The sequence below is a fragment of the Poecilia formosa genome, unplaced genomic scaffold (assembly GCF_000485575.1).
Source record: "Poecilia formosa unplaced genomic scaffold, Poecilia_formosa-5.1.2 Scaffold16, whole genome shotgun sequence".
NCBI lineage: Eukaryota > Metazoa > Chordata > Actinopteri > Cyprinodontiformes > Poeciliidae > Poecilia > Poecilia formosa.
The window spans coordinates 3,894,024-3,919,066 of NW_006799955.1; the positions used below are offsets into that span (position 1 = coordinate 3,894,024).

General features: G+C 38.7%; 1 protein-coding gene across 5 annotated transcripts; it reads left to right on the forward strand.

Moving 5' to 3' along the window:
- The first annotated feature begins 357 nt into the window (after positions 1-357).
- Positions 358-25,019, forward strand: cobll1b (cordon-bleu WH2 repeat protein-like 1b). 5 transcript variants are annotated; one of them, XM_016668700.1, is made up of 14 exons: positions 358-630; positions 830-903; positions 16,486-16,674; positions 18,657-18,861; positions 19,076-19,301; positions 19,462-19,506; positions 19,599-19,693; positions 19,895-20,128; positions 20,219-20,348; positions 21,229-21,448; positions 21,566-21,648; positions 22,175-23,649; positions 24,390-24,481; positions 24,555-25,019. In XM_016668700.1, exons 1-13 carry the CDS (start codon positions 628-630, stop codon positions 24,429-24,431), a joined length of 3,021 nt encoding a protein of 1,006 aa, XP_016524186.1. In that variant the 5' UTR covers positions 358-627; the 3' UTR covers positions 24,432-24,481; positions 24,555-25,019. The 5 variants fall into 5 exon arrangements, with proteins under 5 accessions (XP_016524186.1, XP_016524185.1, XP_007546643.1 ...); XM_016668699.1 differs by having other exon boundaries at positions 359-630; positions 24,387-24,481; XM_007546581.2 differs by having other exon boundaries at positions 359-630; positions 24,387-24,481; positions 24,587-25,019.
- Positions 25,020-25,043: the final 24 nt, after the last annotated feature.

The following is a 25,043-nucleotide window of genomic DNA, read 5'->3' on the forward strand; positions in this document are numbered from 1 at the left end:
TAAACTTTTATTTCATTTTTGCAGGCTGTGGGACTTGTGCAAATTTAATCAACAACAGGATTTTGTGAAGAAAAAAAAAATACATTGTATAAAAATAGTAATACAATGACTACAATTTTTCACGTGAAAAGTGGGCTCCACAAACCGCCACATGGTGTCGCTTTAGACAATAAATTCAGAAAATAAATTATAAACAGCCACGCTGGGACGTTTTCACAAGCTACAGGTTATTTTAATGTTGACGAATTGACTTTGTGGTACTAAATCCAAAGTGTATACCGAGTTGTTTCTATTTATATTTAAACTTAAGCTATAAAACTGAACACAAAGTAAGAGCCCTTTTGGGAAGTGTGACGAACCGAGAACCGCCCCGCTTTTACAGCTCTGTGTCTGTGATGTAGCTCCAGATGAAAGTTGGCACAGTCCTGTTGGCTAAAGTGTCAGGAGAGAAATAACGCACAACTAAGGAGCTTAAATGAACGAAGGGGCATAACGTCCGCTTTTCAAGAAGCCCTAATTAAGGAGCGACATTATGTTTTCACCCCAAGTCTGTTTTCAGGAGTATTGACTTCTTCCTCCTAAAGGACTAATGGAAGTTGACATCTGCTTTGAAAACCACCTGAATTCATGGTAAGTCACGATCAGAAACAATTTGCTTCTTTTCATTGCAGAAACAGTTAACAAGACTCAGGCTGGTGACCTCATGCGGGGGATTCGCCCACCTTTTGGTATTGGTGTCGCATGAAAACACCAGCGAAGAGTGCTTTTGGTATGACGGCTCTCACTAAAGATGAGCTGCGCTTTCTGTTTGTGCTTGAAATGTCCCAAGGATTTCGTAAGGCCGATGAGTTTAGTCATGGATGATCGTGGATCCCAGGCCCATCCGCGGAGCACTTCCTTGAGGTAAGTGCAACATTAAACAGTCGTTCACAATAACTAAAGCAGATTATTTGTTACAAGAAATGCTATTCTTGTTAAGCTTAGGACATCTTTATGTATTTGGACAATTTCACCTCGTTTTTGTGCAAAAAATAACATTTGAAGCTTTCACCTGTGCACACAACCAGCTGTATTCCCAGCTGTTTGACGTTGGAGCACAATGCCACTTTTGTCACCCAATTTACCGAATTTTTAACTTGCATTCCTTAAACTCAGTACATTTCGGACGAGTCAGGGTTGCTTCAGACGTTTCAGCCTCTGAACCCTCCTCATTTCCTGCTTACAGTGTTGTTATTATTATTTTTTTTCTTCTTCTGAGAAATACACCCGACCACATGCAGAGGTCATGGGAACTATTTTGGAGGCTAAACATACAGCCTCTGTCACTGTGCTGTGCATGATGATTGTTGGGGAAGTCACCATCCACTGGGGTTACAGAGGATATTGTATCATAAACACATCCCCCTCCCTCCTTCCAAGGAAAGAAAAAATGGTGCTGGTGAAGTGCTTGGTGTGACTTGATGGAATTTCCCATCAGTTTTGGTCCATATAGAGTCAGAGGTGATGTCAGCTGCTTCTATTACTGTGGTTGGAATCATTAAAACGTGGAAAGTGAGTTTCCAGAGCCCTTTCGAAGTCTCTTTTCACTGTTTTAGCAATTTGTTGCCAAATGGCTGAGATTTTCAGATGAAATTTTAGGTGACAGTCAAGACCAACTGCTCAAACTTTCCAACCCTGGCTTATTTCTAAAATTTAGCATTTGTGGAAAAAATAAAAAATAAATAAAAAAATTGCATGAAAAAAAATCCCCTCTTATTTTGACTTGCAAAGAATGGCACTTTTCTTATTTTATTTCAAGGTATAGCTACGGACTTCAGTGTATGCCCTTTGGATTTTATGCAGCACAAAGCCATCAGCTTTTATATTCAGGTTCTTTGTGTGAATGGAGGGTCAACTTCCAGCTTGGTCTCGGGTCATATGCAGCTTCTAACAGGATTTTTGACAGAAATGGCCCTGTATAGTTCTATCCATCTTCCCATTAAATCTGCCGAGTATTGATTGTGTGCTTGCTGCAGAGGAGCATTCTCACAGCAAGATGCTGCCACCACCACCATGTCTTGCTTTGGGGGTGGTGTCTTCAGAGATAGCTGCAATGTTAATATTCTACCACATAATGTGTTTTAAATGTAGCCAAAATTGTTCATTTTTGGTCCCTTCTGACCAAAACTGGGCAAGCAGTTTCCTTGGAAAACTTTAATAATTTTGGCAAACTACAAATGAAATATCATGTGTTTCTTTTAAGAACATTTTTTTTTTTTTTTTTTTTTTTTTTCTTGCCACTCTTCCATAAAGACCAGTGCCGGTATGCACAAACATTCTCAAAGAGCTACTATCTTACTCTAAAATTTCTGCCAAGGAGTCCTAGCTGAAGAATGATTTGGTCGGCTGCTGAGAGCAACTCAGCGACTTGTTCATTAAAAAAACTCTGAGCCTTCAAACAACATACTGACAATGAACTGACTCTATTTATAATTGTATAAGATCTGAAGTCAGTTACCTTACTTAATGGTGTCAGTATAAAGGTTGCTGAATGGAAGCAAGCTTCTATTTGTATAACTTGTTTTCATCCACTTCAATTATGAACTAGGTTACTATGTTAGTCTGTCTCTCCAAATTACTCCCGAATCTCATTAAAGTTTGTAACTTTACTGTGACAAAGTGTGAAAAGGTTCAGGGAGTGTACATGCTTCTGCATGGTACTGCATGTTCATATTTTATAAAGTAGTTTGTAAGTCAATTTTTTGGTGGGTTAACCACTTTTCCATCCTCAGCTGGGGTGTGGTGGAGATAGTTAAAGACATATGTTCTCCATTTTTTTCCCCCCCTTTTATTTGGGGAGACTAACCTGCTGCTTCTCTCCTTTTCAAGCGCAGCCATACGGGAACATTTTCTGTGACCCCCGAAGCTATGCTTCATTTGTTGTCCAAATACTGACCCTGCCAGAATCAGTTGGCTGACTGATTTAATGCAGAAATGTTTGCTGGCATTCATGCAAGCATTATTTACCTACAGGCAGTGCTAGCAGGATTGCAACGTGGTGTTGTTGAAGTGTTTTTTTTTTTTTTTTTTGGGAACTATCTTATTAATGTCAAGAAAAATACTGTGCTCGCACGACACTTTTACAATAACATTCTTTGTTGTCAAAGAGAAGCCATTGGTTCAGTCCTCTGACAGTGCACAGCTCTGAGCTGGCCCTGGTAATTGGACACACCTAAAAGCATGATCTCACATGGCTGGCTCTCCTTAAGGGCAGAATGTGGAACTGGTTAAGGTATTGTGAATCCCCACAGCTGTTTCCTTACATGCAGGCAGTCCCAGGGCACAGCTGCTCACATGAGTTAACAGATGAATAATATGGCAAGAGTTGACGGTATGAAATGAGTTATTTAAAGAATTTGGGCAAGCACAGTTGAAACGCCAGAGTTAAGACGCAAAAATCACAAGACGCAGACGAGACTAAGGCGTATTACATTTTTTTTCTTTTTGCATTGTAGTTGTCCCCAGAGACAACAAGGCCGTCTTCATTAAGAATCACGCATAATTTGATAGTGAGCACGCTGCCTTCAGATTGCCCACTCACAACCAGTGGGCTCAGAAACCAAGATAAAGAGTGTCATTGAAAAATATCCACCCACTAGATGAAATAAAGGGGAAAAATCAGCCGTACACTTCCAGCAGAGTTTAACGAGTGAGCCTATGAATGCTGGAAAGTTTTATCTCATCAATGCTTTCTCAGAAGCCAACTCTCAATAAATGTTGAATAATGGCTGGCCTTTTTTGCTACTCTGGGCTCATTAACAACACATTAACCGTTAACACCAGAAGGCGACCTCTTTTAACAGTAAATAATTTCATTAAGAATGGTTCTTATAATAAAGCATTTTTTTAAATTTACTTATCTCTACTGCTTGGTGTTTCTGTTGGCTGCAGCAACAGATTTGTTGCACAGATTCAGGTTTGTGCACCAGTTAAATAGACTGGAAGACATGGCCCAATGCTCTTTCTGTTGTGCACTTTTCCAGGCCATAACAGTTGGATGCTTCCCACTCTTAGCCTGACTAACACTCACAGTGACCTCACATGAATGAGTTCTTTGTGTGCTCACAATGACAAATTTTGCATATCTCCAATAATATTCAAACTTTTCATGCAGCAACGGGGCAAATTGCCTGAATTTGCTTGACCTTCATTATCAATGTTTGTCCAGATTAGATCAGATATTAGCAGTGAGAGGCTTGCCAGGCCTGACTCACATTCCTGTTTCTATTAGTCAATTTCTACATTTTGTCATATTACAATGACAAAATCATGATTTATTTTGTTTGGATTTTACGTGCTACTTTGTCAGAAATTGCAATAGACAAAGGTGGTGTTTTAATTTGTATTTGCTATGCAAAATCTGAAGTGTTGTGTGGATTTATATCCAGCCCACCGATTCTGTGCTTTCAGGAATCAGATTTTGGTGCAAGTGACATCTTTTATTTGTAAGTTTTTGTGGTTTGTATTTACCAGCTTTCCAACAATGGATACATTTTAGTCTTATTTTTTGCAAAATCTCTCAAGCTCCGCTGCATACAGAGCATCTGTGAACAACAATTTCTATGTCTCAATTTTATTTATGTCTGGACTTTGTCTGGACCATTCTAACACATGAATAAGCTTTGTTCTACATCCAGGGTATCCCACTCCAGTCCTTACCAGTCAATGTCCTGCATTTTTGAATGCAAAATGTATCCCAGCTGAATTAATGGCTGAATAACTTACTCCCAGTGTTTCATCAGTCTGTGCAGACAACTTACCAATGAACTATTTTTTATTTTAGTGTGATGAAAAGGAGGTGACTATAATGCAGGACATCAGCTAGTAAGAACTAGGGATCTAAACTAGGGCTGCAAGACATTTGAAAATCCTGCACTAGCGATAAAATATTATTAAATATTGCCATGGTAATATCAGTTGCAATATTGGTCTGTTTTCTTTGCTTCCTATTGTTCTCATCTCTGGAATTTTGGACAATGCCATTTGTGCCTGGTGTGAGCATCTGCTGCTGTGAAACTGTCCCAACTGGCTAAATTTTACATTATCATGAGAAATGCATGTTCATTACATATGAAATATTTGTCAACAATTATTGTTGACCAAGCAGTCCCTCCATTGGGTTGATCTGGTAGCTAAAGTCCAAATAAAATAACTTTTAGTTTGTTGAAATGTGAAAAAGTTAAAGGGGTGTGAATACTTTTGCATGGAAAAAATCTTGACATTTTTTCCGGTTGTCAAAATAGATTTGTGGCAGCCGGAGAAATCCCTGTCACAACCGTCCATTTGAATCCATATACATAACAGGAAAGGCATAATGTGTAAAATGTGTGTACTCTATGATGTGGTTCTCTAGATGGCACTGTCACTGTGCATGTGTTTTGGAAGTGGTCTCCATGTGGCCACTTGTCTGGCTTGCACTTTTCATATTATCTTGCTGCTAAAGCACAGATAGAGTCAACCTTATCATTTCCCAACAAGAGCGTAGCAAACCGGCGACCCGCAGCATGACACTAACAGGCAGCCGGGCCACAGTTTCAGTGAGGAGTCTGGCTCTGACAACAAACATTAGTAAGTAAAAGGAGGAGAGCTACTTTGTATTCAAGATCCACACAATCTGTGTGTCCAGCTGTATTTTCCAGTGCGCCTGGCCTCTGAGGTAATGCTTTTCTGGCTATAAACATGTCACTCTCTTTATTATGATTGTAGAAGACATTAAGTGGACATATAAGGATATTTGTCTTGTGCCTCACTTTAGATTGTATGCTTGTAATGACGTTGAGTTTTTGGGTTGCTAGCACAAATATATCATTTCAGCACTTAGTTTTCTCTTCACATTTAGTTTTTTTAAAAATAAATATGTCTGTTCTAGTTTAAAACCACTGTGCCTGTCCAACTGCAGAAAGCTCAGTTCTTGTGATGAGCAAAACATTGAGCCTATGCTTTTGTGCCATTGATAGATGCTCTTTTGTAGACAATGCTGCATTGTTTCAGATGAAGGGACATGGATTTCACGGTTATAATTATGGCTGCAGAAGATGGCTGTCTTCATCTCAACTAAATCGTTTCATCTAAATGTTTGTCGCACTTTGAAATGCACAAACTTGGTTAAATCATCAGAGACCAGAGTGAATTACTGCACCTTATCATTTCTGCGTGTAGTGTAACTTGAAAGGACCTCCTGATCACCCAACCAACTGCTTCTAAGTGCATTCTCTTGAGATTTGTGTAAAAATGTGCGCCAATTGACAAAAACATGCATTGTGTTCACTCTGAGTTCCCCTCCGCTCCCTTTGTACGTTCATTGCTTTGATATGGTGCAATGTTTAGAGGGAAAATATTTGAGCTGCGTGGAGATAAGGACAGGGTAATGTACCATAGTGGACCCCAGTTCAGTGTCTCAAAGGAGATTTGGAAACTAAAATGAATGATTTTAAATCTAAGTAAAAAATCTCTTTCTCTCCCTGTTGACTTTTAGCTCTTTTGATCTTTCAGCGCTATGCTAAAGTACGCAGGATTGATGTTAAATGAAGCTGGGCCAGATTATGACAAGTGGACATAATGACAGCTAAAATGAGTGCTCCACATAATGGTGTAAGGGGACACCCTGAGACGTTGAGTTTTTCCAGGCTTACTCGAGAAACTGCTGTGGAGCAAAAAAAAAAAAATGAAAAAAAAATGTTGTGCCTAAAGTATAAACGATACACTTAGGAGGTGGGAAGTTCTCATAAGGTCCCTGAGCTCTTTTTTCTAACAAATCTCCTCCCATCCCTCACTGCTGGTGAACTGAAGGCCTTTCCAGACCCTCTAAAATGCTCGTGTTTACTGTGAGTGACCTCTTACCAGATTAACAGCTGCGGCTCTGGCACTGTGTTTTGTCTTTCCTCTGGAAGCCCTATTCTTCACCGCTTTGAGACTAGCAGTTTGTTTTATGCAGTGAAACACAAGGTGCAGACATAACTTTATTTACATTCAGCTCAAGGATTACTAAGGATAATAACAGCTGGCTTAGTTGCGTGAAGGTTTGAATGTAGTTGCTTGACGAAAAATAAAGCAGAGAAGGGCTTTTAACGTGTTAGGTAAGGGGGGGGAGTGGGATGGTTTAGGGGGTGGCTGCCAAATACCTGCAAAGTGTGAGCATGCCAAGACTTTTGTGGGAGGAAATATTTGTTTAGTTCTTTTATCAAATTGGCTGGAGGTCTAGCGTGGGCCTCCCAACTCCCAAAGCCTTCCAGGAGGGTGTTGGCTCTCATCAGAGACCTATGAGGAGTGTGATTTTGGTTGCTGATTAGCTGATCATGCAAAAACCGTGTTTCCTTGAGCTCCTTTCCTCCTAAATGAAATAATGTAATGGTATTTGACTGATGGCGTAACAGCAAGGGAAGCTCAACATTTATCAAACACGCTTAGATTTGTGAGAAAACCTATCAAAGAGAACAGGTTATGGAAGGCTACAGCTCTATAAGTTGTTTGAAAAGGTGGAATTTCAGAGAAAATGTATGAGAATTTATGTCAGTTCAGCATCATATAGTGTTGGAAAAACCAGTGAGTAGAGTTGCACCCATCAAAGTTTTGAGTCAGACTATAGGTTTTGATAAGCTTCAAGCTTTTCTACTTTCTGGTTTACATGAAAATGCAACTGTCTTCACAATAAAAAGTAAATTCGGTTTTGTGAAAGTAGTTGTCCCCTTACAGAGTTTTTTTTTTTCCTGACTGCTACATGTGTCATTTATTTTCACATAGCAGAACTTGATATTTTTAGTTATTTGGTTCTTCAGCATGTCCCAGTTCTCCTGAGGTGAAAGGTTTGCAGAGCACATCATGACATTTTGTTGCCACGTTTTCGAGAAACTGCAAAAACAAACATCTATTTTTAGAAAGAATGTTACTCAATTCTTCATGGACAGCTTCCTTTGTTCCCACTCATTTGTCTTCCTGCAGCATCTTATTACTTTGGATTTGACTGAATTTGTTTTCTGGATAGAAACTTTAAGAGGTTCTATCATAATGCATAGCCGGAGTGAAACTGCAAGCACTTTAATCTGCACTACAGAGATTTGTCATTATTTTACAGTACACCTATGTAGCACTTGTGTTGTTGTGCTTTATAATATACCTGGACTGTAACTGTGACATGGATTTTCAGTTTTATTTAAAAAACAAAAAAAAACAAAAAAAAAACAACATCATTTTCTGAAGCTTTACAGCTCCAGCTTGCTCACATCTCCACTCACCACCTATCCCCTTATCATTTGACAGTATTTAGTGGTGGTGTTTGCAGAATGGGTTGCACATTCTTCAGTGAAAGCGTAAAACTACTGATAAAGAACTGCCCTGATTTCACAATGGAAAAACGTATTTATTGCTTTCGTACCAGATTGTGTAAAGTTTCCAGCACAAAGTAGCCATTATTACAGTGAATTAGGCATTCAGCACATCTAGAGTATGACTCATTGCGGAAAGTGTACATCAACAGAAAAGTTACTGGTTAAACATTGATTACAGTAAAAGGCTTACAGGAATAAAGTTAAGGGTTGTAGAAAAGATTTCTGATTTTGATTGTAAAGGAAACAAAGTACATTTTATAATTTAATATTGATAGAAATATTGCAGTGATTCTCACAGAGTAAGTCTTTCAAACCTGTTGCTGCAAACCATGCAGGAACAATCAGTGATTTTATTGGTCAGCTGTCTCTGGGACAGGAGTACAAATTGTAAATACAGGAAACAGATGCAATGTTTTGAGCAAGTCGAAAACATGAAAATCCTCTAATTAGTAACTTTCTGGTGGGCTATTCAGTACACTGAATTGATTTGGACAAGATGTCTTGAAAGTTGAACATAGCTTTGCAAAAAAAATCTGTTGCATCTTTTTATTAGTCCTACCCTACCACATCCCACAGCACTGCCTGGCTACAGGGAAGTGTTTGTCTCAAATACCAAGTTGGATAATAAGAAAACTAACTTTGTTTTAAGTGAAGTGATGTACAAAATATTAGCACGATAGCTTTCAAAAGAATGATTAACCTAAGCATGCGACCAACCAGGTTGGATGTGTACTGATTTTCAGTGGCATACATTCTGAAGTTTTAAACACATGTATCCCTAACATCTCCCTGTGGTCAAATCTGGTAGTGCCAGATGCAAGACTGAAACCGATGGAGCCTTCTCAGCAGCAGTACCAGGACACTGGAGCTAAACTCCCTTCAGTGATTTAAATACCTCAATGCAGAGGGAAGACTTCATTTGATATGGAAGAATCAAGATTTTTGAAGTATTTGCATCCAAGACGTGAGTCCTGCACTGTCCAATTTAGAGTGAGTAACATGCAGTGGTTTAGATGAGTAAGTAAGTTTGAGCAAAATCACAGTTCTATTCTAAACAATGACATACTGATAGAATGGAGTGTTTTGGGTTCATGTGTGTAGAGTTTTTATTTTACAGAAGCCATCGTTTATTTTATTTCAAAGGAAACATTTGTGTAACTTTTATCTATTACTACGATACTTCTAGGCAAGTTCAGTTTGACTTAAAAAAAACAAAACAAAAAAAAACATTAAATTAATCCCAAGTAAACTGTTTTTTTTTTTGTTTGTTTGTTTGTTTTTTGTTTTTTTTTCAGTTGGACTCTTGAACTTTTATATGTAAACCACAATTTAGATCATCTTCTTGGTTACAAACTTTTGACTTTTTGAAAATTTTACTTTCTTTATGACTGCATGTAAAGAAATGCCCTTTACTTCCCAAGGCATAAAAAAATAAATAAGCTCATCAGAGTGGAGATAATATTTCTTAAGCAATTTTCACAACTATTAGATCCTTACTGTCAAACAATTGAAAAGCGTAGGGTCACAAGCAAACAGTTTTGGGAATCAAAGGCCATTTCCTTTTGTCTTTTGCCACTAGAAATCCGATTTGCACCTTTACAACTCCATGTAGAATGTTGTGCTCCCACCATCCACTATATTAGGCATTCTTGTTAAATTGCATGTTAAGTCATTCAATAAATCAGCAATCGCATGGCAGGACATGAACGCATTTGGGCATAGATGTGGTGAAGTCAACTTGTTAAGTTCAAGCTGAGTGTCAAAGTGGCACATAAAACAATCTGCTCATATATTTGGGAGGATTTCTTGGCTTTACAAAGAATGGCATGAAAGAGAAAAGCTATCCAGTTACTGGCATCAAACATCAAACCTTGAAGCACATGGGGTTCACTTGCTGAAGTCACACTTCATAACAAGGAATTGTGGCTGCAATTTAAATAGGCTCACCAAAATTGGACAATATTAGATTGTGTCTCACTTTTAGCATTAAAAATCAGAATGTTTTAGAAACAACAAGAAAGCATGTATTCATCCTGTTGTTAGGTGGTTAAGGCTTTGGATGTGGTAATGTAAGAATGCAACCACAGCCTCCCTGCGTATTGTTGTGGAGCTTTTCTGTCTCTTTATGACCAAACTTTGTCCAACTTCTGATGGCTACAACAAGCAGGAATATATTGTGTGACCTGGTGTACCTCTAAACTGGTTCCTTAAACTCAATAAGTTCATCGTACTCCAAAGTACAGTAAACTTACTTTACTGTAAAAGATGTCAAACCAGCAGAGCTGTGCTGGGTTTTGGGGACACGAAGATTTGCATCATGGGTATGCAGTCTACAAATATGCAGCAACCGCATCGTGGTATAATACCAATGTGGACCAGCATCTTTGTTGGAAAATTTCAGACACCTAGTTGAATATATGCCATAAAGGCACTTCTCATGGCAAAAAGGGAGTACAACTTTTAACAAACAAAGTGTACCTAATAAAGTGGCCCGTTGTAGCTTATGCTTTCAGTTATTTGTGTGCATTTAATAAGTGAGGGAGACAACTTTTAATGATCCTCCATCATGTTCAGACATAGTCAATCATCACAGTTGGGAAATGCATGTTCTTTGTTCGCCTTGACTCACTATCATTATGGTTTTGCACAACCAACGGTCCTTTAACGTGGTTTGGAAGTGAGTCAGTTCTTCAGAAGTAAGGTGTGGTTTTAAACTGTTGGCATTGTTTTTTGTTTTTTTTTCATAAGGAAAATAAAACTCAGGAGTACAACCTGATTTAAATTAATGAGACCCTGTGAGAAAACAAAATCACTATCAGGAGTCCCTACTTACCTATCTTTTAGTTTGTAGACTCTGAAAATGCTTCACTGCTCAGCAAAAAAAGAAAAAAAAAGTAAATATATTTGATCATTCAGCAGATCCAAAGTCCTGTGAGCCCATGCTCCTCTGTGTGTCTGCTAGCTTGGACCCTCAGGTTCATGTCTGCAAAAGGGGAGGTAAAGCTGCTTACCTCTCTGCTCAGGACCAAAGAGAGAGAGAGAGAGAGAGCTGCCAATTCAGCTTTTTTTGAATTGCAGCTAGAGGGCTGGTGGAATTTTAGGCAGAGGGAGACAGATTTCTGATGTCACAAATTAGGGCGTGGCATTAAGGTGGGCCTTTTAAGGCTGTACTGGCAGAGATCAGTCTGTTTGACTTCTCCTGGGAGTACATAGCTGAAAGGGGAAGCATGTGAGTGGGAACCAGCGTGCGTAGAAAGGTAAGAGCGGTAAATGAAATGCTGGCAGCTGCACTGGAAAAGCAGGTCTGTCACCTGCTCTCAAACATTTCTGCTCCTCCTCAGTGTTTTGTTTGCTGGGTTATGTGCTGTGGAAGTGTGAAACAAACAATTTCTGGCCAAGTTTTCTTCCATTCAGGGAAGTTTCAATGCATGTGTTGTGACTTGAAAGCCAGGGTGTGCTGGGCCTGCTGCACTGTGGCATGTTTAAGCCTGTATATTTGATTGTATGCCTATGCTACAGCTGCTGGAGTTGTGTTTTGGTCAGTGGAGCATTGAGTTGTGGGTTTAGTTTCTTAAAATAAACAGGGTGTTGCCTGACGGTGCGATTGAAGAGGAAAGACTTCTATGAAAAAAAGTAAAAAAAAAAAAAACTCAAAAAAAAACAACTTATGTCTTGTACATGAACCCACCATTCCCAAGGGGCCATCACACTACCCAGCAGCTGTTAACATACCACAGGAGGCACTTTTGGTAATCCTTTATAATGTTCTTTCTTGCAACTCAAAGGAGGAGTAATATTTCTTGGCAGCCTTTTTTTTTTTTTTGTAGTTTCCCTCTGGATTGCTTTGCGTGTTGGTATTTAATAAAAATAAAGTTCATAAAAATGCTGAATGTTTCTTTTTCTTGTGGAAGTAATTCCAGATGGAAATAAGGGACTGATTTTTATTCTGTTGGACTGTTTTGGTGATTTTCTGTTTTTTTTTTTTTTTTTTTTTTTTCCCACCTTTCTCCTCTGCTGCCTCTGCTTGTCATTTTCTTTTTCCCACCTAATCAAAGAAGTATTTGAGGTATTTTTTTTTTTTTTTGCAAAAGTAGACACATCTGGACATAATTTTTTTTTTTATAAGAAAAACTGACTGACCTTTTTTTTTTCATTTTCAGATTTGTTTTTGTCTTCTTTCTTCTAATATCTGTGCATACATATGTTGCAGGCTTCTTCTTTTTTTCCCCCATGCATTCAAATCTCATATCATCTTGTGCCTGCATTTCACAGAATTCAGTTTCTTGAAGCAGAAAGTATTTATTATCTTTCAGAAAGTTTTATTTATAGACTATCGGCATGCTGTCCCTCTGGGCAGTGTCCTGTCACCTTTGCTCTTTGCAACTAATGCTCATAAATTAAAGGTACATTCTGAGTTATGATGTTTAAAAATGTGAGTGGAATGACCTCTGTGACTGTACTTGACATTGTAACATTCAGTGTCATTGTTTGGTGCAGTAATGTATTGAGGAAAAAAGAAAAAAAAACTTTGACCGCTGTAAAGTAGAATAGGACTACAATGATGGTTAGTGTAAATATAAAGAACATATGTGGAGCAATGCTAAGATAGTTTTTAATAATGTTTTTTAACTGATGAGATAGTTGCAATTTTTATTATTGCCCTCCAGGAGACAAACGCAATAAAAACGATGAGTGGTTCTGCTGGAGTTCCCAACTTGGAACCCTCACTTCCTTTTTATTAAGTCTCTCCAGACCTCCTTATGGAGAAAAAAAAAAACACAAAACAAAAAAAAAAACTCTAACTTATTGATTGTTCCCTTTTATCTTTTTCCGTGTGTGCATATTTAAATGTGCATTGTTTTAAATGAGTTCAGTGGGAAGGAGGATTGATTGGGTTTTATGCAAAGCTAAATGTTTTCCTCTTGCGTGGGCAAAAAAACGTTTTCATAATCGTGTCCTATGACAAAGTTTTACAGGCGACATGGTGACGATCAGGTTGTTATTTACTGCCGATGTAGGATCGTGTCTGTCAGCTATGCTCTGTGACTTTCAATGGGCTTGCTTGTGATTATTGGATCTCCCAGACTCTACCTGTAAACGAAGCATCAGCACAGTCAAGCCGCAACACGTCTCCTCCCATTCAGCAACACATCAGCACAGGCCTGGATGGAAAACACACGCCGCCCTCGGTGTTTGTCACCTGCCCGAGGTACCTCGGTTTTAAAAACACTTCCGTGTTGACAGAGCTGTATAAACTGGGATGAGCCGGAGGTGCGACAGCTGTATGTTAGTCCATGCTAATTTGTTAAATGCTTCCAGATGAGGCATTTACAGGCAAAAACATTGTAGCCCTGAGGTTTAACGTAAACTGTTTGCCACACTTACTGCATCAATAGATAAAAACATGCAGATCATGTAGCTTTAGGTTTTACGTGAAGATTAATGTGAATCACCGCAATATTTCTCAGCACTGTTCAGCTGGAATATATCTCTGACTCGCATTGATCACTGACCTCATTCTTTTCATATTCCTCCATGAGGCCTAATTCTCTCGAATCCAAACTTCGTGAGCTCATTTGTTGGGCCTTCGCCAGAACGTCTTACACATTCATTCTTTCTCGCTCATGTTTCCAGCATCTGTACGGTATCAAAACTTGGCCAGTTTTATATCCCGATACTGTTCATCTACATCACCAAATTGTTTACATTGGATGGTGATTACAACCAACTCTGATGAATCAATACGTCTGTGATAAATGTTATTATGCATTTGTTTTATAATCTAAATGCACCATGTCAGGAAACCTATTTAACCCATTAGGTTAATATTTGCCTTATTTCTTTGCACTTCATTTCCACTTCGAGTTTTAACCCGATGTCCTTAACATATGGATAAATATAAAACCTGGAAAATCCATTTATGCTACAAATATTTCTATCTCAATGAAATTTCAATATTAAAGCGTGGCTAGGTGGTGCCATGTTGATCACATTTTACTCGATATAAAAATTCAGCCAGCAGTTTGAAAAATAGCCATGCAAAAGCAAGTTTTAGGTTTCACTTAAACCTTTCAGTAAATAAATTCCCCATTTGAAATTGTAGTGAAATAATATTGAATTATGTTAAAGAGGCATTGCCTCCTCTTTAATATTTGTTTTCATTTTTAAATTAAATAATTGTTCTTTATAAAATCATGTGTTTTTATTCTGTCCTTTAAGTTTTGCAGATTTACTACATGGCTATCTTGACATTATAAAAGTTCTTGGACAAACTGGGATATGATGAGGCTTTAGAAATGATTACAATTCAACATGGTCTGATAAAAGACAACTCACTTTTTACCTCTAGGCATTTACTCCGTTTTTGTTTGTTTTTTAATTTACTATATCTTGTATAACCGTTTATGATTTAAGTTTACTGGATGCAAGTTTAATTTCTTTGGTTTGTTGTTGGTTTTGACTCAAAGATCAACAAGTCTTGCCAAAATAACCGCTTTTCACAAAATGTGACAAAACCTCCTCCACTAACACCAAACTCTCATGAATCCTGGAAGACCCAGTGGTAGGAAAACAAAAGGTTTAACCTTTTTACATGATTTAGTAGAACTACTTTGGAGATAAAAAAAAATATGCTTTCATATTTTGATGCCAGTTTTTATGAAATGTAATATTAAATAAAACATAAAATCTTTTAGAATTTTGCATAAGTGCTGCACAAAAATTAACATGCTCTAGACACCCCGCAAAACATTTTGTAAGACATTTTATGCACTTTTTTTTGTTTTTTGTTTTTGGTATAATACTGGTGCCATGAATCAGAAGTGTTGCTCAGCAAAAGTCTTTCCAGGTTGTGGTATTTTGTGATACTCTGGAGGAAACTTGTCTGCAAATTTCTCATCAGAAGGCATTGTAGAGGGTAGTGGGGGTAAATCCAGCAATTATTTTTGTGTCGTTGGCATCTTTTCTGGCTACAATGCTCACACTTTTGTAAAGCTGAGTATGCTGTCGATCGATGCTCGCCAATCGCCACGACAAATCTTGCTACTCCAAAACCTGTCTGGCCACTGCGGGGAAGAGGCAGGGAGGGAGCGCTGTGCTTTTATACCTGAAGTAACAAAGTTGTAACAAGCCGTTCTGCTGTAATCAATAGGAAAATTCAACGGCCTAAGAACCATTTGACCAATGACTGCAGTAGTGAGATGGTTTTAGGCTAAAAGAATTGCACAGACATGTCAAAATTTGCACAGAAACATAAAGATAGAGACCTAAATAACCTATTTGGACAGTTAATCGGCAAAAAAAAAAAAAGTTGCTTTCGGGGCGAGTTTCACGGCCGTCAGCCCCTACAGCGATACTAATATTTCACAAGTAGACATGATCAAGTGGTGCTTTTGACCTCGCATTGCTTGGATTCCTGTATTTGAATCAGTTGTGTCCCCGTGTGAGATGTTAAAAGCTGCTCCTCTGGAATACTGAGTCTGTGAAAGAAATCTCTTTCTATCTGTGCATAGGCCGACTAAAAGAAATGACACAAATGTTTTCAGTGTTTCTTTTGCCTGGGTTTACTGACCGGTTTACACTTTTTTTTTTGTAACATGCTGTTTTTCATGTCAGAGTAGTCTGTAAATATGCATAACTACTGGTGCCTGCACCTTTATTGATTTTGTTTGCAAGAATGCAAAGCTTTGACAAGCACTTGAAAACCTAACTATATTTACAAACGCATTAACCTCTCTACATGAATATTCCACAGTGAGTCACATTTAGGGTTTAATCTTCCTTTTTTTTTTTAAAAAAAAATATCAGTATCTCTCACATGTCTTTCCATTCTCAGCCTGTTCTTCAGGCTCAGTGAGCAAATCTGTCCTCTTGGTTGTCTTGTGACTTGTGTACAAAGTGGACTCTTAAATGTTACAGCCTCAGTTCCTTGTAAAGCCTCTGGAAGAAAACGTTGCTCTTGTTGTCTGGGAGGACACATTTTTAGTGTTTTCATTTCGACAGTTTGTTTTATGCAGGGCCACAATCAAAAAGCTCTTTAATTTGTTTGCATAAAGAAATGCAGTGTTTGAAAGCGCAAACAAATGCAGATGCAAATCTGAGACATCTTCTTATCTAACTGCAGGGTGTCGACCAAAACCAAAGCCCCGTCCCCACCAGGACTGAAGACGGCGGATTGTTCAGGTTTCTCCCAGTGGCACCCAGGAGGCCCTCGTTTAACCATGGACCAGAAGGAGAACCTGATGGATAAAGAGCTCTCTCTTATTGTGGTTTTGCCTGGTGGCGTAGAAAAGAACACCCAAGTTGAAGGAAGGTAAGATGCATGCAGATTAACTTGTACAACTTCTGTAAAAGCTGGCTTATTAAAAACAGTTGGCGTAAATTTCTTTCTCACACTGAACATCCAACATTTAAGCCCGACATCATGAGACTGATGACGGATTAAGTCATCACATGATGTCCTGCTTCTATCGGACTGACTCAGATGGGTGGAGTCGCTGAATGCTGTGGTCCCAGTTAACATGGATACTTGGCCAGTACTAATTGCATTCTTTTTCTTCGTTTTCTTTCATTTTGCTCTATCACAAGCATTGGCAAACTTATTCCCTCACCTCATTTTTACTGGTAGCTGTGTTGTCACAACCCAATAAAAAGGTTAAAGCAGAACTGTACCACCTAATCAGATCAACATGTCTGCATACCTCAGTTTCAGAGAAAGGTCTGTGTGTCTTTCTTTATCTCACGGCTCATCAAGAGAGTTTACTCAAGATATCACCATCTGTCATTCGCTCAAGGCACATCACACAAACAGTCACAGAGTGATCCTATGCACCTTGGACTCTCGAGAATGAATTAAGATTGTTCTTGTTTGATTAGACTAAATGTATCTTATTTTCATCCCTTTCAGGTTTGTTCAGATTGCTCAAACAGCAGCTGAAATTAGTTGCAGCTATACACGTTTGAGCGTTTCTTTATACACTTTTTGTTTTGTTTTTGTTCGCCAAACTCCAGTGCTTCTTGCATCAGAAAAAAAAAAACAAAAAAAAACTTTAAAACTTGTTGTTTACCGTGTGTAGCTATCGGCAAACCAGATCGTCAAGACAAATTAGATTCGATTTCATGATGGGTTTTCTTTTTCATTTTCAAGCACAGACTTGAAATGTGTTTTCGGTTGCTGCTGTATTTGCAGTTTATGGTTTTTACCTTGGATTTTGTGAAACCAAAATGGATAAACAAATATTCCGTAACTACTGTATTTTATTGTTTGACATTGAGAATAGGAGACTTCAAATATCCTAATCTATAGTCAATTATTTTGTAGAAAAACATTTTTTTTTATCTTTCCACAAATCTATCACATTTTATGCATTACAAAGCCTGTTTTTTTAATACAAGTGTGCAATATTCAGTGATTGTTGGATGTGTCTTTGTGCTTGTTTCATTCTAAGGTGGCTTTTCAAAACTCAATGCCATTTTAAGTGTTTGAAATTTAAGAAAACTTTATTTTAACAAAAACAAACTGCTTTTAAAGAAAATCTCTTACCTACTTCAGATTTTACCTGCTTATATGTTTTGAAGTAGCGACACACAACACAATTGTAGCCTAAATTCTTAAAACCACTTCCTTTTAGCGTTCAATTATGCAGATGCTAACTTGGCATCAATAACATTGATTGCTCTGACAAGAGATTAGCTCTTAAGATATTAAATGCCATGTTTTGAAAGTACACAACCTAAATTATGCTAAGGTTTATAATTTGTTTCCAAAGTAATCAGACTTAATGCGTACAGTTTCAACCTTAAATAAACTCGTGTCTTCCTCCTGCCGACATGTTTATAGTGGAGCAATTTGCCGAAATGCTAGGTTAAGATTAGCATGTTTACATTCTGTTTTGATAGGACTCATTTGTTCTGGTGGAACTCATTTGGAGCTTAACAGATTTCATTAGAGCTCCAATGTGGTCAAACCTTACTGTGCTTCCGAAGGTTCTTTGTTTTGAGTGTTGTAAAATTCAAGCTGTCATAATCAATACCACTGTGAAGAGTTAAGACACTGAAACAGGATTACAAAGATTTGTTGACTAAGTGAATGACATGTAATGCAGTTTTACAAGCCATGTTTTTTTTTCTTTTTCTTTTGAAGAACATGCCAAATGTCTCACCTGAGGTTCACTTATGAAAATCCCAGAATTGAGTTTCATCAAGGACTCAAAGACCACTATTTAAAGGAGCAGTCTTTTAATGAGCTTAATTATGCAAACTTATTTTTAATTTCCTTTTATTCCTGTCTTTCAGCAAACCCCTGATGGATCTATTGGTCACACTGTGTGCAAAGTATCACCTAAATCCATCAAGCCACACTTTAGAACTGGTCACTGCCAACAGGAACAACATCAAACTCAAGCCCAATGCCCTTATAGGAACCTTGGATGCAGAAAAGATCATATTGAAACCTAAGGGAGAGGATAAAAATAAGAAGGCCGGTCCACAGATGCCAGAGGTAAGTTATCAAAACTAATAAATTTAACAATCCTCTTTTGAATTTCAGTGACTGATCTTCATTTTTATAAGCTTTCGTCTGCTGATAGCCAATTCAGATGTCGTATATAATAAAAACGTTAAAAACAGAATTTTTTTTTTTTTAAAACCTTTTTGGCATAAGTGACACAATTGTCCTCGGTTGTCCAATTAGTGACTCATTGTTTGTTCTCCAGGCTACTGTTCGGATGGTGATAAACTACAAAAAGACGCAAAAGACAGTACTAAGAGTAAATCCTCAAGTTCCCCTCCATGAACTGTTGCCAGCGATATGTGAGAAATGTGAATTTGACACGGAGACCACAGTTCTGCTGAGAGACGTCACATCATCAGCCCCCTTGGACTTGTCCGGGTCTCTTAATGATTACGCAATAAGGGAAGTTTACGCAAAAGACACACAAGGTAACTTTTCTTTTATTCAATTCATGCCGCTAATTTTGCATTTAAGAATTTGCTGCTCATCATATTTACTCCATGCTGTACCTACTGTTTCTTTTTCTGTTGAGTATAATTTGAAGTGTTTTTTTTTATGCAGTTAATCTTTAAGTTTGTCTGTTTGCAGGACAAGTTGTTTCTCCTGTGTCCCTAAGCTCACCAGTTCCTGCAGGTATTTAGTAATTGCAAACTGCATTATGACTTTAAAGGATCGACCATATTACAGTTTGGACGCTAATTCTGATTTGTTTCTTTGGGTTTTAGGACTGGTAACTCCAGGCAAAGATAAAATTCAGAAAGAAAAAGAAAATGAAGGCCTCTTCAGCAAATTTAGAAAAAGCAAAAAGAAACCAGACCAGGTGACTGTTGTGAAGCAAAACTGTTATCTATGTGCACTAAAGTGTCTTTTCGGTAATGATTCAACCTTTAACTCTATTGAAGCATATTTTTGAGGTAAAAGGGGTGTTTTTTTTTTTGCTTTAGTTTGCCAATGGTCAATGTTCACTGTGTTTGGAAACAGGCCTCTTGTCACATTCTGATTGGATGTTTACTCTTTAAAGCCAACGACTGTCAGTGCCCCAGCTTCTCCCGTGCTTGTCAGCAAGCCCCGACCGCTCAGCATGGCCTTACCCTGCTCAAATTCAACCCCCATCGACTCTTCAACGTTCTCTGAAGTGCCAAAGAAGAGACGTGCGCCCCAACCGCCGATCCTCGCGTCTCAGAGCGGTCACTCAGACTTCGCCACGCGCCAGAGAATCAACTCTGAACCCAGCACCCAACTTCATGGGAGTCAGGTGAGTGGATTGTAAGCATGAGATCGAAGGTCTGATGCTATTAGAATTCCAAACACTTGGATACAATAGTTAAATTTGGTTTTCATACAGAGGAGTCCTCTAAGTCGTGGGTTCTCAGCAGAATCTTCACTGAGGAGGACCAAACGCAAGGCTCCTGCGCCTCCCACATCTACAAGTCCTAACGTCGAAAAAACTTTGTCAGAAGAGGAACACGCACAAGGTTTGACTCTTATTCGCTCATTTTGGGTTTTTTTGAGATTTTTTTAAATTTTTGTCATGGTACATTTACAAAATAACCTTTAAATGCATTTGATTGGAATTTCTGTTGGAACTCTTAAAATGAACATCTGGCTTTTGACTTCTTTGACTCTTGCTCCTCCTAGTGGTTGTTACTTTGTGGTGCAGATGTTGGAAAACGGTATGGTCCCAGTTCTATACTGTGGGACTTGGGGGTAATTAATAATCCAACTGGGCAAAATTTTAGTTCCCCCCCCCCTTTTGTAAATGGAGAAACTTATTTTGTTTTCTGGTTTTGTGTTATCCAAGTTCTTATGTTTTTCCCTTTTGGATAATATAAAGTTACTTGGTTCTAAACATACTTTCCTGTGATTGTGTGCGCCCCATTGTCCAGTTAGAGGAAACGCCACCCGTCCTGCATGCACAGAAATCAAAAGCTGAAAATATTTTATACTGGAACAGATAGATTTTTATTTTCTTCTCGTGTTTGTGTGTATATGTGTTTTTATTCTTGAAGAGATAAATCTGACAAAATTTGCTGAGTAGTGATATCCTGATGTGCTTACTTATGTTTTTATCAAATTTTTTAAAAGTGTAACTTTAATGCATGTCCTGTGGAAGGAAAATGATTAATTTTCCTTCCAATTTCAATGTTTTGTTTAAGTTTCAACTTAAACAAAACAGCAACTCTGTTTTTCAGTCGTATTATTTTTGTCTGCTTTACTTGTTTTTGTTTAAGTTGAAACTTTACCTGTTCTCCTTTTTAGTTTTCAGTTAGTAAAATAACCTACACACGACTGGATGAGAATTTCAAATAACAATGACTTATTTTTTTTCTAACTATTTTTTTTTTTTTTTTACAGCAACTGCAGTTTCTTCCACACTGCAGGAGATCAGAGAGCAGCAGGAGGAGGCTGCTGGATCTGTAAGCTCTTCCGTTGCTCCCAAAACCCAGGGAGAGAATGGCATCCTCACCATGTCCCCTGAATCCTCGCTCCTCTCACCTTCTCCAGATGCTGAGAGTGGGAGTACAGTGGAGGCGGGTGGGGAAGATCAGTGTCTTGATCTATCCTCAGATGGCAAGTACGAACTCTAGCGACACTACATAAGGCTGTGCTATGTTTTCATCATTATGATTTACAACTGTTTTTTTTTTTATTTTTTATTTTTTCTTATTTTAACCTCTTTTTTTCCTCCCAGACGAGTGGACAGCACTGTAAATAATTCTGCAGCTCAGGGTGTTAAAAGTAATGACACAAACTCATTTGAACCCACTACCACTGGTAAGCATTTTCTCCAACAGCATTGATCTTTGTCTTTTAGAGTGCTGGGCACATTTAATGGGAATCGGATAAAGATGTTAAGCTGTAAAATTTACTTATTTATTTTTTGGCGTAGCACCATCATAACCTTCAGAGAATCCAACTTTTAATTACAGTTATTTAGCATAGGTAAAACTGTTTGTATATAAAACAAATTTACTATGGCGAAGTTCTTGGTACTCTTAATGATTCCTTTGTCAATGAATGTGCCTGATGCATTTTTACTTTTACCTTTTGACTAACTCAGCAATTTATTTTTTTTACTGACTTTTTCAGTGGTAGTTTGGGTATAATGGCTACAAAGACATTTCTTAACGTAAGATTTTTTTTTTTGTCTGAGTACACACTTAAAGGCCATATTTCTTTCAGTGTGAAATTATGCTTCAGCAGTGAAAGATGTACAATTTTAGCCTCTTGTCCTTTTTTTTTAAATAAAAATACATTCATTTTTCGTAACAGATGTTTTATTATTTTTTTTCTCCTGCAGATAACGTTGCAGTTCAAGTTGAAGATGTTCACCCACAGCCCATCTGCAAAGAGCCGAAAGCTGAGGGCAATGAGAGCGGCCCACTTCCTTCTGTAAAAAAGGATGCAGAAGTTCAGGCGTCCAGTGACGCAAATCCAGAACCCCCTCGAGAGCTGCCCGATGGGTCGGTGAGTTCAGTGACCACCAGCACGCAGTGTCCCGCTGGAGAAGATGCTCCGGCGAAAACGGATTCCACGGGACTCTCTGGGCCTCCTCAGCAACATGTGGACAAAGTCTCTTTATCGACTGCTCCAGTCACCTTATTGCCAGCAGAGAAAAAAGATATGTCCACTTCAACAGAAGAGCTGGAACCGTCTGAGCCCTCCGAAGGCGCATCGCTCCACACTTCCTCAACCTCCCTGTGCGACGAAAAAAAGCCGAGCGTGCCAGCCCCAATGAAAGCATCGTTTATGCATGCAGCAGACCCTGAGCTAAAGCCGAAGCCTTCGAATGAGCTGACGAGAGATTACATCCCTAAAGTCGGGATGACGACCTACACGATCGTGCCTCAAAAATCTCTTGAGAGAAACAGATACTTTGAAGTTGCACTGACACTGGAAGCGCCTCGAGAATCTCCAGGAGAAGAACTTGATTCTGTTTCTCCTGGTTTGAAAGGGGACCAGGGACAGACTGTAGTTTTAAGAGAGAAAACTGAACTAAACTCTAACTTACCCAGGGATGACTCACTGTCTAGCACAATTAATACCACTACTACTTTTAGTACTACTACACTGCAAAACACTGTAAATGGAAGCACACCTGAACCTCCTCCTCCTCCTCCTCCTCCTCCTCCTCCCCCCTCACCACCTGTGACTGTCCAGATCACAGACAAGATCTCCTCTGCTAATGAAGCTTCCCAAGCAGGTTCGCCGACGGAGGTCAAGGACGTGAAAATTCCACCCGCAACCAAACCTAAGCCTGCTTCTTTCCGCTTGGCACAGCACAAAAAAACACCTGGATTTTATGTAACTTCAGCTGCTGAGAAAAGTCTTGGTGCCACTCCTGCCTCTGGCCTCAAGGAAACTCGAGGGAGTCCAGATAGAGCTGGCCTGCCCTCTCCACCTCCACCGCCTCTTGCTCCTCCTTCACCTCCTGTACAGTGTCAAGAGGAGACGGCAGAGGCCGCTGGAGTTCAGCTTAGTCCGAAGCAGGAAGACAAGAATGTGGCCTCTGTGCGAGTGACGAGGCAAAGCAGTCTGCCGTCAAGAGAGCTGGGTGCTAGGTTAAGCTTGGAAAAATTGAGGAGCTTTGCAGCTCCTAGACCGTTTGCTCCTTCAACGCCGTCCCGCTTCGCCCAGGCTGTGTCCTCTGCTGTGAAAAGAAGCCAGTCTCTGTCCCACGGCCCAAAATCACCTCCTTCCCAGGTTTCGCCCCCTGTTTCTCCAATTACAAGTCCCTCATCAGTCATCCAGTCAAAGGGTTTATCTGAACTCAAGGTTGGTCCTGAAGCAGAGGGTTGAAATATAGTACCTTTCAAAAGTATTCACACCCCTTTAACTTTATATTTTGTCACTTTTGCACCACAAACTTCAGGGCTTTTTTTTATTATTATTTTCAAAGAAATCCATAAGACATGTAAAGGGTAGCCAGCAAAACATGTGGGAAAAAGATCCGTTGGTAAAATTAAACTAAAATGTAACTTTTTATTTTCTTGCCTGTTATAGACGCAAAATGCTTTGTGGTAGAAACTAAGACTTCACATCCTCCTGAACACTCGGTCTCTATAATAAAACATGGTGGTGGCCAGAATTAAGAATCAAGACTTAAAAATTCCTGTCCTGATGTTCTCCATCCAATCAGACTCAATTTAAGCTGCTCTGCGAGGAAGACGTGGTGGAAAATATCAATCTCTAGTTGTACAAAGCTTATGGTTCAAATGGGACAAATGTTGTGACAGTCAGGGGGATGTGAATACTTTTACAAGTTGCCATAGAGATAACTATAGGGGTTCTCTGCACTCATGATAAATTACTGATTCTGGTTCTCTTTTGAAAAGAGTTTGATAAACTGTGATCCTTCTGTCCATTTTTTTCCCCCATTTCAGATTTACTGGAGGGTTTCTACTTTTTTTTTCATATTTTATGATTTCTACATATAGTAAATATGTTTTATTTGACCCCGTGACTTTAAGCAGCCTTCCGTTTAACATAAACTCCCTCTTCTCTCCATCCAGCAGGGTGAGGAGGTTACTCAGATGGCAAAAGAGACTGGACTGTAGCTGTGCTGTAATTTCTACAGAATTTTTTATTTTATTTTATTTTTTTCACCGTAAGTAAAATCCACCTCCAGACAATATAATATTATCCATTTCCACAATGTGTGCTCAATACTCTTCTTTTAGGAGCGGCTAACCTTGTTTTCATTTTTCTCTAGAAGTCTTCATCCTGTGGTATGAGCGAAGAAGCGATTTTCTTTTCAAACATGTTTCCATGGTCTTCGCCAGCCTTCATAAACCTTTGGATTTTAATGATTGTTTTTGTTATATCATTCTTTTTATTTTAGACTATTTTTGGCTTCTTTTATGCGACAACATTTATGCATTTAATGCAAAGAGTTGTGATCAGTGATGTTAAATAATCCTATAAATTATTAGTGATTCCCAGAGCAATAATATTGGATTTATTAAGGAAATGTATGATCTAAATAATATGGGATGTGTAAGACGGATCAAGTCTCGCTTTCAGTAAATGTTTCCATATTTAAGTTTTAGTTTCCATTCCAGTGGATTCAGGAGAGCACTGCCATGTACATTTGTACTTGTTCTTGTTTGGTGAGTGTTGCTATGATTAAAGCTTTTACCAAGCCACTTGTCTGTATTGTCTCCCTGCAC

Excerpts from the sequence above, each read along its gene's own strand:
- cobll1b (XM_016668699.1), top strand. Across the intron at positions 19,507-19,598 it reads AAGCTCACCAGTTCCTGCAG|GACTGGTAACTCCAGGCAAA; the intron begins GTATTTAGTAAT and ends TTTGGGTTTTAG. Across the intron at positions 19,694-19,894 it reads GCAAAAAGAAACCAGACCAG|CCAACGACTGTCAGTGCCCC; the intron begins GTGACTGTTGTG and ends TACTCTTTAAAG.